Here is a 16,337-nt window from a genome sequence, read left to right as displayed (position 1 = left end):
AAGGTGCACACTGACTATGAATGAAACAGTGGTGGGCAGAGAAAAGACTGCTCATTTCTTTTTTCTGGTGAGTAGAGGCTGCTGTGCTCCATCTGTAGCTCCTTGTATGCAGAAAGCACCCTGGTGCATCACAGAAGTAACACGCTGAAGGGTAACAAGCTGTTTGCTTTCAGCACTGCCTGAAGTGGATGGGAACAAGACCTCAGGAAATGTGACATGCATTTCCTCAGAAGATGAAAAGGGAATATAAATTGTAGGGTAGAAAAAAGACAAAACCCTGGGATAGCTGGGTGGGATTTCCCACCCACTAGGGAAGAGAGACAAAAGCTCAGTAAGAACGGCTGACAGGTCTGTCACTCAAAGCGTTAGCAACCTAAGGAGAAGCTCTTGCATGCAATCACTTGAGTGCACTTTTCCAAAACTCCTGTGAAACCAGTGAAAGCCTCCAGTCAACTACATTAATGACGGAGCATCAAACCTGAATGAAGAGATGCAAGACAAGACATCCTTAAAAGAAATGCAAGGAGAAGCGAGAAATGACGGAGCACATTTGCCAAATATGTGCAACCCAAGTAACCACAACTGTCCCACACTCTACCCCATCAGGAAGCCACCCACTTTCAAGCACTGGGGGAAGCAGGGCAGCCTGGGGAATGCACTGTAGGAGTCAGGAATGCTGGCTGCCTTCCCCAGGCTGGAAGATGAATTTTCCATTCCTGGAGGTGATAATGAGGAGATGACCAACATCAAAAGACAAAAAAGGTGTGAAGTAACTGTAATATATATAAATTCTTCCAGCATCAAGCCTTCTGACGTCCCCAGACAAGCCAGTGGATATACGCTTTATGGTTTCCAGAGGACCAGAAGTCCTTTTCACAGAAATATTTTTCAGCCTCTTTGATTCTTCTTTCATGGTCTATGTTGCCAACCACTGTGGGTTGCAGACACAGTGCAAGAAGAAATCCATCCTATGTGACCCTCTTACAATGATTGACGGGTGACTGTAGTGGACAGTAACAAACCTGCGTGGTCTCTTTTGCTTGGAAAAATAAAAAAACCCACAATCTGTCTAGAAAAAAGTTGCACAGGAGATGCATGATCCAGTTCTATTAGTTGCAGATATAATCTAGCAATGGATCAATCTGCAGTAGTTCAGCTGAAGACATGCTTCAGCTGAAGATGTTTGCTATAAGGACATGGCATTTTCAGTGGTATCCTTGTCACAGCCACTTCCATCACTCATGAGTGCTCTTCATCCTTAAGGAAACTTTGTTTCCCATAATGCTCCTCCTATATACCAGCTCCCTAAACTCTTGGGATTTTTTATAATGTTGCAGCTGGGAAAATAATTCATAATACCAGAACCATCTGGCCTTGGCTGTTCATAAATGATTTTAAAAGCTGAGCACACTATCTCACTTAGTCTCACTCATTTGATCAGCAGGGAGAGACTTGATACCAAACAGGAACGTTGCAAATTATGGCTTGGTATCAAAACAATTTGGAAATTATATGTTCAGACCAATACTGAAGTGAAATTCTTTGGGTAGTGGGTGTGCCTGGCTGCCTACAAACCTCAAGGCTAATGAAGCCAAGTTTGCTTTCATATTGTCTAAGAATGCCACATGAAGAAAGTAAAAAGCAACTTGAAAAGAGACTCTTTCTTTGAATAACTTTGGCTTGAAATGTTAATGTGAAGACAAATTACAGAGAAATTACAAAGAAAAGCAATCTGCAATTTTATCAAAATTTGTCCATTGATGACCATGGTGCCTCGTGATGAGTACTAGGGAAGAGTTATGCCCTCTTGGACTAAAACTATCCCATGTTACATTGCAAAAAGCTTTACTTGAGATAAAGGAGGCACTAGACAGGAAAGAATTCACCCATTGAAAGGTGCTAGCGGTTGTGTTTTCCAGAGGAAGAAAGGAAGCTGTGCTTTTGTTTTGAAGGAAAAATACTTTTCCTTAATATAAAGACTACCTAAACTAAGAAGCAAACTGTTTCTAGGGAGCATTTCTTTATCCTGTCTAGTTTTACGGTGTATAATTAAAAGTTATATTGAAAACACTAGATTAGAAACCTGCCACTTCATTAGCTATCTCCAGAGTGATGCCAGCAAACAGCAGGGTGGTAGGAAGGGAGCCCAGCTGGTGGCAGGTGGAAGAGACAGGCAGGCTTTGGACTCACTGGCACGTGACAGCAGCTGCCAGAGGGCAGACATCAGTAATTTCTGAAAGGTCAAACTGTCCTATATGAGGATAAGATCTGGTATACAAAATGAGTGTCTCAGTGCACTTATTTTTAAGGCTTAACACCCTAAGCTAATTAGAGCCCAGTAGAAAGGAAACTTTTCAAGCAAGTGAGAATATAGCATTATGATCAGACTCCTTTTGCTTTGATTTGTTTTACCTAAAGATGAACAAAAGCAGAAAACTAAGAATACTGTAGGATATTCTTCTCTTTTTTGGAAACTGGGGTTCAAGTAAAGACACAGATGACAAAACTCCCTGCTGGTTGGATCCCACCATGGAAAGAGGCCCAGCATCTGATGTAGGGAGGATTTTGCAAATGGGAAGGGATCTATAAGAACAAAGACCACCTGTTTATTTAGTTTGTCTAGTAAACTTTTTGCTGAATTTTATTCCCCACACACCTGCTGGCCAAAAGGCAGCCAACAACCTTGTTCCACTACAGTGCAGCCTTCCACTGACATAACAGTAAAGGGAACCACATTTCTAGAGGCAACAACTTTTCCACTGGCATTGCTGCTGCTGAGTTACTACCAAAAGCTTTTCCAAGTGACAGTCTGGGATTTATCACCTTCCCCAGCTCTGCAGTCATTTTCACCTGGAACCTGCTGAACTCAGCAGGCCAGGCAGACAGCATGGGTTACAGACTATTGGAACCCAACTGCTAATGGAAAAGTAAATATTTCGGCTAGATCACTGCCCTTGTATTAAAGCAAATGATTATTTGGTAAATGGCACTTGCAAACCTAATGTTTCCTGTGTTGGTGTGTACTGTAGAGGTTGCACAATGGGGACTTTTACTGTCCCTGTGTTTTGGGTCACTGGGTGCACAAGGCTATTGCCAGCAAAGCCAATGAAGTATGAAACCAGAACCCTTGTAGCAAGAAGCATACGCAAGATTTGCCAAATCATTATGGTTCAGCTATTTAACATGGCCTTGGCTTACTCAGCAGAATAAGTCTTCAAAAAGAAAGACATGGCTGGCAAAGCCACAAAGCTATTGATTAAACGAAAATTGTGTTGTCTGGGAGTTTCTAAATGATTGTCATTTGCCTGCTTGGTGCAGTTTTATTATGTTAACTAAAGCTGTACAAGATGGTCAAAAACAAAGAAATTAGAGAGACTGCAAGAGAATGTTGCTTCACTAGGGATTACACAGACATCCTTCACAAAGCATAGAGTAAAACCATAGAAACCCTTGCCCAGAACCACACTAATGCTTGCCACAATAGTCCAGAAAGCAATGGGAGGTAGACATTCCCACGCCCAGTTCCAATGTAGTCACACTCCAATACTGTAAATAAACTATCCAACTTGAAAGATACAAGGCTGAGAAAGAGGGAAAGTACCCCACCGCCACGCTACGATTAGCAGGTTCAGTAACTGTAACAGTAACCTGTAAATATCTTGCAGTTTTACATAAAACTAAAAGACCCATCTGAAAAAACAGGCCTATTATCCAAAGTCTGGCACATGATACTACTCGAACCTCTCCATTTTTCCTTCCCAATCTTCTTTACCTCTGTGTGATTTTCCCCTATGTGATATCCTACTGTCATTGCAAAACCAACTTGCCCAGACAAGATTAATACAACAGCAATGTTTTACTTCTGGGATTCGAATTAACTTACTCAGGTATCATGTACTGTATTATGTTGGGCAAACAAACCTTTTGTTCAGTGGTGCTCCATCACTACCTCTTCCTCAGGCCAAACCATCCATGCTTGCAGTCTACACTGATTTTTCTTATTTACATATGTTTAGATGTATATCTGCCTTTGATCTCTGCTTCCTTTTGACTAACTTAGGACAGTTTTCAGAAAGCTATTATCAAGCTAATAATATCAAGCTACTTAGGTACTTTTTCTTTTTTGGTCTAAAACAGATCCTTCAGTGTATTACCAAAAGTGGAAGAAGCATGTCCTGAAACTTTAGGCTATACCTAGTTCTCTCTCAAAACCAGAATATGATATTAAATAACTGCTTTGACTAGATCATACTGATTTTAATGTATATATGACATTGTTGCATTATGTCCTTTTGGAGTTGTACAGAGAAGGGCAACTTAACTGTGAAAATGTGCTTGCAATTATCGGTGGAAGAAGAATGAAACCTGGGAGGAGGGGAACAAGAAAAGGGAGCCTGGGAACAGAGAGAGACATTCCACAACAGATTTACAACACAAATGGCAGAAAATAAAATTAGCAACTCCAGGGTGGGTACGGACTGTTGCCAGCATTTTTGGCCAGCCTCAGGGTATGTCTACATGGCAGCCAGTCATTCCCAGTAACCCTGAGACTGCAATACACTGGAACAGTGACATGCTCCTGTGAGATTTAAAATGGACAGTGCTGGCACTAGTAGAATACAGCTGCGGCAGTAACTGCCTGTATCAAACTACCCAGCTACTCAGCAAGTCTTGCTGCAGCAACACAGTGACTAGTAGCTGAGCTTGCTAGAGTAAAGCTTGCATGGAATTGCCTCTGGCTCCAGTCCTCCTCGAGATCCAACTGACCTTGATTCTCAACCCCTCCAAATGCAGACATGGGAGTTCCAACACATTGTCTTTTGCAGCATGGTCAAAAAAGCCACACAGCATTTTGACAAAAGCATGGAGGGAACTGTGCCATAGCTCTCCACCACAAGATAGAATCTACATCCAAACTGCCAGCAGTGCCACTGGAGAGGTTTATCCAGTTACAAGACAGATCCTGTCAGTCACAGGCTGCACCCTGAGCCATCACATAGCTGGACACTACCCTACAGGCCCACAAGATGGGCACCTCTTTGCAAGGTCTCTCTCTAGTAAAACATCCATGCACAGGAGTGAATAAGATGTGTGTGAGCATGTGTTAAGTTAGGATCTTTAACTACATGATGAAATACTACCTTGTTTATAGAAGTTTAGCCTCATTTGAGGGACAGAGGGATTAGAGTTAAAATTGAAATTGAAGCTGTCCAGATAACCCTGAAACTTTGGTGCTTCTACATGTTTGATTCTGCAGCTTTAGTAAAGTTGGTTTTAATGCTTTTGGGAGGTAAGAAGTAATCTGGGAATTGCTTCCAGGCCATTAATTGGTGTACTTTTGCAATAGCAATGAAGAAAATGTTTCACAGAAATCAGATCCTGCCTGGTAAAGGTGGGACTAACTCTTGCCTCTGCTACACTTCAAACAGCAGTTGCAAGGTCTGCCTTCTTTTCTTGACCGATCTCGCTGTCAGCACCTTAACACTCACCTACTGGTTGCTTTGCTTACACTTCCGAAAACCAGCTCTTCACAAATGCTGTAAAGAAATCCTTGTATTTGCCATCACTAAAATGCAGATGGTCAAAAGAGCAACACTGAACAGAAGAAGCAGCACAGGTGGGAGCTTTTTTGAAAAATAGGGTTAATGTTTAAAGTCAGCCAGCATAGAAACTACACTCAGCTGCCTACATTAGTAGAGCCATGCATTCAAGGCTAGACTATGGTGAGCTGCTCTAAAAAAGAGAGGGTTGTTACTTTTTTTTTTTAAAAAAAACAGCTTCTTAGCTCCCACATCCTGCACCTAAATGTTATAATCCCAGGGTAAAACGAGAGAATTTGTAGCAAAGGTCCCTCCATTTTTATATCATTTCCAGAACCACTCCTCTTGCAGACCACTATGATTCCACTGGAATCACAAAACAGACTGCTTAAGAAAAAAAAGCAGTTTTACATTAGCACAGTGGGCACTCTGCAGCACTACCTGAATGCTCAGATCTGGGTCCCATTTACTACTGTGGTCCTCCGCTTCCATGTGAAACTTTTCATTTTTAAAATGCATTCTGACCAAATCTTTATACATTGCAGGGTGCAGGAGAAAGGGGACTGTTAATTTCCTGTTTGGTTCTTAGGAATTAAGCTTATATGCCTGCACCACACTGACCTACCTGGCATTGCCAGTGTAAGTTGTCACTTACTTCAGGGCATTATTCTGTACCTTTTGGATCTGCTCAAGACACTTTCCCCTCCAGCCTGCAATATTTTCATTTTGCCTTACAACTGTTTGCATGACAGACTCTCTCTGCTGGGTGCTGCACTAGACAGATCAGGGAGGTAAGTTTATTCACACATCTATTAGCATAAATATTAGGCCACAAAGGCAACATCTAGAGAGTGCTTTTCCTTTACCTGCAATACCACTATTGCTTGAGACACACCACAAAGGCCATATTTAATTATGCAGCAAATATTTATGTACTCTAAAGTAATTTTAAGAAGCTACATTTATCAATACTTAACATCTAAAGCAAATAATCATACTGGACAGAAACCTGCCAGTTTTAAACTCTTCTCTTGTCTGATTCCAAATCTAGAGCTGTTTGGTTTGTGCACTATAGGCTTTTTACCTTTGGACTCATTTTTGTCCTCATCTGTTTCAGCTTCAAGTTTGAGGCCTTGCGGTTTCAGACTGTTGGCAAGGGACTGCATTTTGCTTATTGTCGGTTGATTTTGATTCACTTTCTTAAGGGCATCTGACACAGCGTGGCTTCTAGCCATACCACCTCCGGCTATTCTCTCACCAACTAGGCAGTGCCAGGTTCCGCTAGCTCATGAATGGGAATCTTCCCTCCTCACCCAAGTCTGCCCCCCATTCCACAACAGGAAAGCCAAGGCTGTTGAAAGAAACAGGAATGGCAACAAAGCTGGCATTGTTGTCCTGAAAAACTACTGGCAACAGCCCACTCACTTCATTGAGGGGATAACGGATATAAGGATGAATCCCAGCTTTTGTTTAAAAAAATTATTTGCCTTTTTCTTTGGAGAATTACTTGAAAATTGTAACAATGTCACTGCTGTAGGCAAAAAGAGAACCAAGGGAGGGGGAAGTAGCACTATTTTTCTAGTAAGTTACAGTTGTTCAGGGTAGTCTTTGGGGTATGAATCTCAGCTCAAGTTCTCACTGGTGCAGTTCATGGAGGAGGAGGGAATCACCATTCAGGATCCCATTGACAACAGCAGGGCATTTTCAAGCTCTTACTGATGGAGTTGCCCTGCCAGTTGAGGAAACATGAGAGTAAGAAAGTGTTCAGCATATTAAGCTGTTTATAATATGAAGACCTTGGACTTATACTTTTTAAGACTTCGGGGACCGCTGTGATCTCTGTGTCTTTCCTTTTGTGTAGATCAGAACACAGTACTCCACCCAGCAATCCTTGGATGAAAACCAAATAACTGTGGTTACATTAAAGTGTGTTATTTTGAAAGACATCTACTATTGATCATGCTAAACGAAGGAACAAGACTTGCTGAGGGTCCTGTCGTGTGGTAAGAAGTTTATGATTTGCAGCCCCATCACACATTTAGTTGTCTCTACCCTGCCTGTTACTTTTTTGTAACAGCAAAATTCTTCTCTTGGACTCTCTGAAGGAAAAATTGTGTCTAAATACAAATGGATGCTCCCTTTGTGTCCATGGACCAAAATTATTGCTCCAGATTTGAAGATATAAATACAACAAACACTAAAAAGTTATATCACTCACCCCATCCTCAAGCAACAACGACTCTATAGGTGAACGCTGAAGATGAACTCTAACCTCACCCTATAAGGTGCGGTTAAGCCTCACCCTAACAGACCTATTTAATGATGTCTCCATGTTTTCACAGTGCAGCTGTTTGTAATAATGTTTTTTTGCAGTGAGTCCAAATGACATTAGTGGCAGATTAGGAATCTGACACATAAATTAGTAATCCATTCACTTTTTCCAAAGTCTACATCAGAAAGTATCTGTGAATGCCAAATTGGGCTTGTGATCTCCACTGACATTTGTTAGTCTTAGGGCAAAAGTAACAAATCTCAGCTTTTCTACACTCATAAAGGAAATCAGCCTTCAATAAAGCTCACAATTATGGCTCTCCAAAATTTATATTTTTGCCAATATGGATGTGAGATCTGATTGGATTTTTTTTTTTCCATTAAGAAACTTGCACTTAGTTTTCCTCGGTTCTCACTTTTGAACCTGAAGCTCATGTGAGCTTCTTTGTCTGTCTCTGCAATGCGTTTCCTTTTTCACTTAAAAACTATAGTTTGTAGGTAAAGTCTGCAAACAATCCTGTTTGCAGAAGACATGCTGAAACAGGACTGCTCAGAGCATCCTGTTGCAGTTCAAAAACAGGAGAATAAGGAGAGGCCTGATACCTATTAAGGTCAATGAAAAGACTCCTGTTGACTTCAAGGCCAGAAGGGCACCAGCAAATTGACCAGATTTTGAAATAAGTAACAAGACCACTGGTGGATGACAGTATAGGGGGATGTTTTTGATGCTCAGGTTGGGTGGTGACAGAGAGTTGGCATTTCCCCCCCTTTGTTTGTATTTGGCGTGCTAGGGTTTGATTATGCATGCTTATGGCTGGGCTTAAACAAGGGAAGAGGGGGCAGAAGGGCTGGAGGGCTTGCTCCAGTGTGTGATAGAGAATTGCAACTCATTGTCAAACAAGCTAACCTGGAACATGTCCCCAAAACACCTGTGGCAGCAGAATCGTGCCAACAGCTTCTCTAACTTAACCCAGCTGGCTGCTTCAGTTGGAGCCTTCCTGGTTCATCTGTCTTCTGAAAGCTACCTTCCCCGGACCCAGACACTTTAGGTCCCTAGGCTGGCTCTTACAGACCCTCCACACCTCTCCAGTACCCAAGTACTCTTCCCAGTCCCTTTTGCCTGAGCCTGTTCTAGTCTCTCTGCTCTCAGTAAAATGGCTCATGAGGCAGCTTCGTTAGAAAATGCAGTCTCCTTTGCCTTTTGTCCTCCTTCAACTGTAATTATCATTTAAGCTCTCCATCTCTCCCCACAACAGGATCTAAGACTCTCCTGAAGCAGAAGATTCCCTGCACAATAGCACACCCACTGTCCAAGTCCTCCAAGGTAATGAACCCAAGCCATGCTTTATTAACTCCTTTAGACATCTCATACCCAACTCTCAAAATAGGTTACCAAGATAGAGGCAAGGAAAGAAAACCAGAAAAGAAAGGACATTATGGTCTTACCACCAAAACTGCACTCCGAAAAGAAAATGGAGTTTGCTATTTTCGGCACAGATGGAGAGCTGTATCCCAAAGCATTACATCCCCTATTTATGTTGCAGATTTTTTGCAAGGCATTATTACAAGGAAGCTTGACAGCTCTGCTGAGAAACTTGGCAAACACAAAGGCAGACAAGTCTCACTCTTTTACACAGCTGGATTTTCTGTAGCTCAAGTATTTTTCCCTCTTGCTCTTGGCCCATCCAAAGATGAGTGCTGAATTCCCCTTAACATTACCCTCAGGTTAATTTGTTATTAAGTTTAGGCTCAGTTTAACATCTTGGCATGCAATTTAAATAAAACCAAAACCAAATGTCCTTCATTTCTGTTGAAACCACCCTCGGTTTGGCTCAGCTGCCTTTGGTGTCACTGGAGGGTGAACAGGAGATATATTTTCATCTTGTCATTTTTGGTAGCAATCTAAATATCCTCCATGCAACTTTGAAATATATTGCCATAAAATAATTATTTGTCATGGAATGAGATTGGCCAGAATCTGAACACAACATACTGGCTCTGACTTAACTGTCAAATACTTGTTACTGTAGGAAAGGAAGACACAGCAGACACATAAAGTGTAGGATTCCAGAGGGTGCAGACAAAACTTATGCACAACTTCTTACTAAAGGAACAATGGTGGGATTTCCCACCTTCCATCCAAGAGTCCAAAGGAAGGAGTACTGAAAATCCCATAGGTACAGCCCTTGCCCCTGTATATATTTGTCCCTGCTCTAGTTCTATACCTTACACAGTCTAACTGTGACGCAGTGCAACCAGAGTGATGTCAATGGAAAGGGAAAAAGCTCATAAACATTATGAGTAAGTGGATATTACGCTTAGCCTGGAAAGCAGTGGACCTGGATGCTGACCTTTGCATTAACTCATTAACTGCACTAAGGTGATGCAGGTGATTCCTCCAGTCAATTTTGTTTTCCTCAGTCCGCGGGATATTTACAGGGGGCTTTAAAAAAGTTTTCAAAGTCACCTGCAGAAAGTACTCTGTAATCTTATTCTGCAAATTTCTGTCTGACTAGGAATTATATTGTTCTTTGCTTTTTTCCCCGTAGTGTTCAAAGTGTGTTAGTTAGCTTGACTGAGCAGATCAATCAAGGTATATAATTTCTTTCTGTTCATCAAATACTGCTTAAGTGCATTTCCAAAACACTGATGCTTACAATTTCAGCCACAGTAGATTACTTCACATGCAGAGATGAAACCATTACCAAAGTATTTAACTATTAAAATCCTTGACATAGACATGTGAACTTCAGCGAGAATTTAGCAAGTGTAAAGATTTTGAAGCTGATGTCGTTTACGTGGACCTATTCTACAATATAAACAAAAGCAGAATTTGTCTCTTAACTACTTTCATCAATCGTTGAAGAGAATGAGGACTCTTTGTGCTACTCAAAATCAAAACATAGAGTGGAAAATAGGGGAAGATCAAATAGAAAGATTTATGTGTGCTGAAATAAGTGTTTACATAAGTCTCCTAAAAATTAAGTTTTTATCTATCTGCTAGATTTATGAAATCGTAACAAACATGCCACACTAGTAATTTCACTTGTATGGCTTTAAAGAAAAGTATGCTACAGTGGCATAAGTAAAGAAAGAAACAGAAGGACAAGTTCTTACTTGTGCCCAAGTTCATGTGCAATTGTAAATGCCAGATTGAGACCGTTGTCTTCAGCAAGAACGCACTTTCTCTTGGCACTGCAGACCCCTCCCAGGTAAGCAATTCCTGCAACAGAAACACAGAATGTTCCCATCAGAATCAGTGAAACAGCCCATTCATTCAAAATGTACCACAGTAACTCAACCAGAATGATAAAAAAATGCACCCCGTGTGAAAAATGTTAGAGCAGATAGCACACAAAATCACGTGAGTATTTTGTTCATTATCCTATTGAAAAATCAGTCTAGAATTTTGTCAGACAGGGAACAAGTTAAGCACACTCACCGTCACTGCTTTCATTAGAAAATATATTTCACTGACTCAAAAATTCATCTAAGCTTGTCTATTAATGCCCTTTACAACAATGTTGGAAGATGCAGTGAGGTAGCCTTAACAAGCATTTAAAAGCAGTTCTCCCAATTTTCAGTATAAAATTTTCTCTCCTTGGGGAGAAGGAATAAAACAGTAAAAGCAGAGACCTTCTTAAGGGATCTTATGTTTTCCCTTATTTTCATACTTAAAGAAAGCAAGAGTGGCAGAGTCAGAAAAGCTGGCAAAGGCAAACTCCTGATGGTGAGTCACAAAGCCGATGTAGGTAGCAGAACTCTTCTACGACTTAGTGGAATTTAGGATTTGATCCCATGGAAGATTACACAGTACTCTCTAGGCCTGTTTGTGTGGGCACCACAAATGATTGTAGGCTGAAGTAAAAAAGGAATTCAGAAGTTATGGCATGAAACTTCCGCTATGGAAAAACAATAGCCTTCATACGCCCTTCCTGTGTTCAGACTGTCCCCTGCAGAAAGTACCGCTGTACTTGGAAACATTGTGATGGCGTCACAGACCATGCACAGAACAATTCGCTGATGAGATTTTGTTTCATCTGCCATCTAGAAACCACAGTTAAGCCATTGGGAGTTATGCACAAAGGTTAAAGACAGAGCCTAAGGATGTCTCTATTTACACAAGTCCTTCACTGTCAAAAAGCACCTCTCAAAAGCCACACAAACAGTTCAAATGTGCATACAAAACAAGATTTCCAGATAGCATGCAGTAACCTAAATGCCAAGTTCATCCTGCCACTTCACACATCCTTCTGCCATGCTGGAAGAAGAGGAGGTATAAAGACCTTCCAGAAATGCCTTTCAACTTTTTCACAGCAGATATATTTGTTTATATTTAGCAGGAAACAAGAAATCTATTTCCTTGTTGCAATACTGGACTTGTAGAGGGGTAGCTAAGATCTAGCTATCTTTAATGAGCAGACCACAGTCATGCAATGGAGATACGATCTCCTGGGGCGGGTTTTTTTTCTGTCCCATCTGTCAAAGTTGACAAAGCTGTGTTTATAAGAGTGCAAATGTAAAACTTCAAATCTGGAAAAAGTCCAGTTCTGTTCTTATGGGTTTTGATAACAATTTGGATACGGATATTGTTGCCAGGAGATTCTGGATGGAATGAAGGGATGGGCAATAGCCTTCTAATTCAGCACTAGCAGTAGAATGAAGGCAGTGCAGAAATCAGACACTAACACTTGCTTACTTTGAAAGCGCTGACTGTGGAAGACCAGATTCACACCACATGCAAAGTACAAAATCAAGATTTAATCTTTTTAAATCAATGACCATAGGAGGCTGGATTTCAGCACTCTTCTTAAACTGACTTGTTTTTTACTTGCAGAATAGTCCTAAGGATGTCAAGGAACTGCTCAGGAAGCACTATGTTACTTCGAGAAAGATTTTTGAGATTGCAACCTCAGTCCACACACCTGATAGCCTAATACATGGGTCATGGGACATGGGACAAGAAGAAATGGCCTCAAGTTGCACCAGGGGAGGTTTAGATTGAGTATTAGGAAAAATCTCTTCAACAAAGGGGTCAAGAATTGGAACAGGCTGCCCAGGGAAGTGGCTGAGTCACCATCCCCGGAGGTATTTAAAAGATGCATAGATGTGGTACTTAGGGCCGTGGTTTAGTGGTGGACTTGGCAGCGCTAGGTTAAAAGGTTGGACTTGATGGTCTTACAGGTCTTTTCCAAGACTCTATTTCCAAGTGGTTCTATGATTCCACAGAACAGAATCTCAGCTATAGGCATCTGCAGTGTGTCTTGGGCTATGAATATGCCTTCTGTTTCTTTTAAAGACCACAAAACATTTCTGGTTGATTTCTGAAAGGGAAGTTGATATTTCTCCCGATTTATATCTGCTACTGTGCACCCTTATGGTGACTTGCAAATAATACCCTCACCAATAATAGTCTTTTGCTTCCAACCCTACTTGGCATCAGCAATTTCTGGGAATACTGTTGGCAGGAGGAAAAAACTGTTTAGGAAAATGTTAGTTTATTGTAAAACCAATAGCAGAAGGTCTGAGATTAAGAGGAAATTCCAGATTTTGGTTAAAGGGAAGCAAAAATTTAATATTTGAGTCACAGAAGCTGAAGATGAAAAGGAACAATTAAGGGACTTAGCCAACCCCCTGCTTCTTTAGATTTCTGCCTTTTTGACTTCTTAAATCCTCTCCCAGCATGCACACATGAAACAGGGTACTTGGGAGGAAGGATGTTTCATGCCAAATTGCTAATGCAGTCCATAGCTGCCTCTCAGCTGGAAGATACTGTGTTGTCACAGGAGACAAAGTTGTGATGCCCCATCCATCAACTGCTGGTAATCCTGATCGCCAGCTGTGAGAGAGGAAAACTAGTGAGGGTTGTCGCATTTACCTTCACTCCCTAGCATGCCCAGCCCAGGTTCTTCCCATAGTGGTGTCCTCTAAGTCACTCCTGGAGATCTTTCTGCCTTTTGGGGATGAGGAAAACATAGCTCTGTAACAAACTGACCCAACTCAGCTGAAATACACTTCTACAGGATACAGAGGGATATTCTGGTTACCTTTCAGCAGTTTTAGGTACAGCTAACTGCAATGACCAGAGCAGGATTCTTACTGAAAGTGTTTAATTCCTCTTACTAAACCTGATTATTCCTTCTTTATCTTCCATTTAATCAGTGCCAAGATGTATGTCAGTGTATCTGACACATGAGGTTTTAACTAAGAAGTAACAAAACAGTCGCTTGGTGGTCAATCAGGCAAACCAGTTTGGCTTGAAATGATTCATGCCAATATCCTTCCGATAAATTCATAAAATGAGTCCAAGTCAATGTTTGCTGTCAGCTGGAGATGGAAAGGAGCAATATTTCCATGTTTGGGTGATGTAGTGTAGCAAAATAGTCTAGTTCTGTCAATATATTAAGAGTGGTTAAATATCAATGTCAAATACATTACCTCAAAAGGTAATTGTTCTGAAGTCTTTGTTTAGTGGTTCTAAGCCCCACTGAAACTGACTGGCTCTGTCACTGTGCTCTGCTAAAAGCCTCATTATTCAAAGGTGAGAAACCAACGATTAAGGACTTGTATATCCACCCGTGGCTGAAAAAGAAGTGACTGTGGCTCAGTTACAGACTCTTAGTCACCATATTTTTATTAGTTATTTTCAATGCTTAATGTGAATCCTGTGTGGCCATTTTATATTTACAATGAACAATTTAAAAATGTAGACATCTAAAATTAGTATATTATTACAGTTATTGATTATCTGTTGCAGTGGAGCGCAGGGATCTGGCAACATAGGAACAGAAGTGGACAGGCAGGGAAACACAATCCTAGAAGAGCAGACAGCAGAAAACTTTGCAGTACATGAAATTAACTCAGTAAGAAGTTCAGCTCATGAACTGCTGAGTGCCTGTAAGTAAAAGTCATTCTAGAACAGCACGCCAGTTATAACAAATTGTTATAACATTTTAAGCCTGAAAAAGCTTTCTTCAGAAATGTTTTTGAAATATATATTTTCTATCAAACTATTTCCTAAGACTATAATTTTCTTTTGGACTAATACACCTTACTATTAATTCTTTCCTTAGAACATAAATAGCAAATACACTATTGCACTGCAAACATAACAGAGTTCTTTAGTAAATATATCTAAACCATTAAGATAAATGCAACTTTTCTGTAACCCAATACAATGATCCATATATTTGATATGCAGAGAAAAAATACGCCTTTAACCAACACTGATAGTAGAACAATGCCTTGGTAGCTGCATTAATATGATTTATTTTCATCATTGGGATGAATGGAAACTGCTGTTTGCCTCTTAAAATTCCAGATTTTTATCTGACCCTTTCAAGTCTGCAGAACTAGGACAGAAATTTCATTAATTCAGACATGATTGCGAAAATTCTGGCAGGTTGTGGTTCTACCAGGCGGGAATAACATAAGAGGAACTTCTCTTATTTGGTAATTTTGCTTCTGGCCCTGTCTGGGAGACAGGTGTGTGAAAATGAAAAATAGGGAAGAAAGCTGAACTGTTGGTTGGTTGGGTTTTTTTGTTTGAGGGGGGTGGTGAGTGGTTTTTTTCTAAAAAAACCAACTCACACTTCTCCTGTGTTCATGCAAATATACACAGACAGTGGCCTTCTTCAGGGAAAAAAAGACCGTATCTTTGCAGATGCAATACTGACAGCAATCAGCACAAATGAATTTTTAATATCAAAAAAATTCAAGCAGGAGTATCAGCAGTAGAGGGAAAGGAAAGCTAATTACTATTTTTACTATTACCAAGTGTGAGGGTTTTTTCCTTTCTCTCATGAGAAATTGCATAATTATGGTCCATAACTTCTGTGCTTGGGTTTGAATGTGCAGAGCTATCTGCACTTCCACAGCAAACCTTAGGACTCAGGCAACTGTGTAAACTCAGATTTATCCAAAATGTTGTCATACATAAACAGTTTGCAGCTGTTGGCCTTTCTGCCAGCTAATGAGCCCTCTACTAGCAGTATCTCTAAGGGGAATGATTACATTTATCCTACCAGCTCAGCTAGGCATTAGGATATTACATACTTGCCACAGTGATAGCCAAAGCTGGAAGAAGACAAGTTCTGGTGCCTGGGTTCACATTTCAGTCTATTAGAAACACCCAGGACCTCCTTCTGACAACTGCAGAATATTCACTCAGCAAGTGGTTTGCCCAGGTACTCCAGCTTTCAACTCTCTACTGTCTTGTTTTCATTGCACTCCTAATACTTTAATCTCTTCTTTTGCCAGCCACCTCTGGATAAAGAACTTCTACTTGATTAAAACTTGGCTAGCTTTCCTCTTCTCACTGTATTTGCTTTGGGAAGGGAGCCAAACTCAAAGTCCTGAAGTCTCCTTGGCACAAATGGAGACTCACTGCATACCCACATGCACAGAGCAAACCTCCCATTCCCCACCATTACTAGTTTGGTGTTGAGCTGATGTTCTTCTCATCCTCCCATGATTTTCAATTTGTGCAGCTCACACGTTGCCATCAATTACACTCCTGCAGCCTCT

At 40.8% G+C, this 16,337-nt stretch overlaps 1 protein-coding gene across 1 annotated transcript in view; it reads right to left on the bottom strand.

The window, feature by feature from the left end:
* ADAMTS17 (ADAM metallopeptidase with thrombospondin type 1 motif 17) overlaps positions 1–16,337 on the bottom strand; it is a 191,470-nt gene that overhangs the window by 105,082 nt on the left and 70,051 nt on the right. The window contains exon 8 of the mRNA XM_037396065.1: positions 10,929–11,034. Coding sequence (XP_037251962.1) covers positions 10,929–11,034 — 106 coding nt within the window. The remainder of the gene's footprint in view (positions 1–10,928; positions 11,035–16,337) is intronic.

Source organism: Falco rusticolus, chromosome 7, assembly GCF_015220075.1.
Source record: "Falco rusticolus isolate bFalRus1 chromosome 7, bFalRus1.pri, whole genome shotgun sequence".
NCBI classification, from domain to species: Eukaryota; Metazoa; Chordata; class Aves; order Falconiformes; family Falconidae; genus Falco; species Falco rusticolus.
Note: the sequence above shows the minus strand (reverse complement) of the source record. Positions and strands in the feature narration are given on the sequence as shown.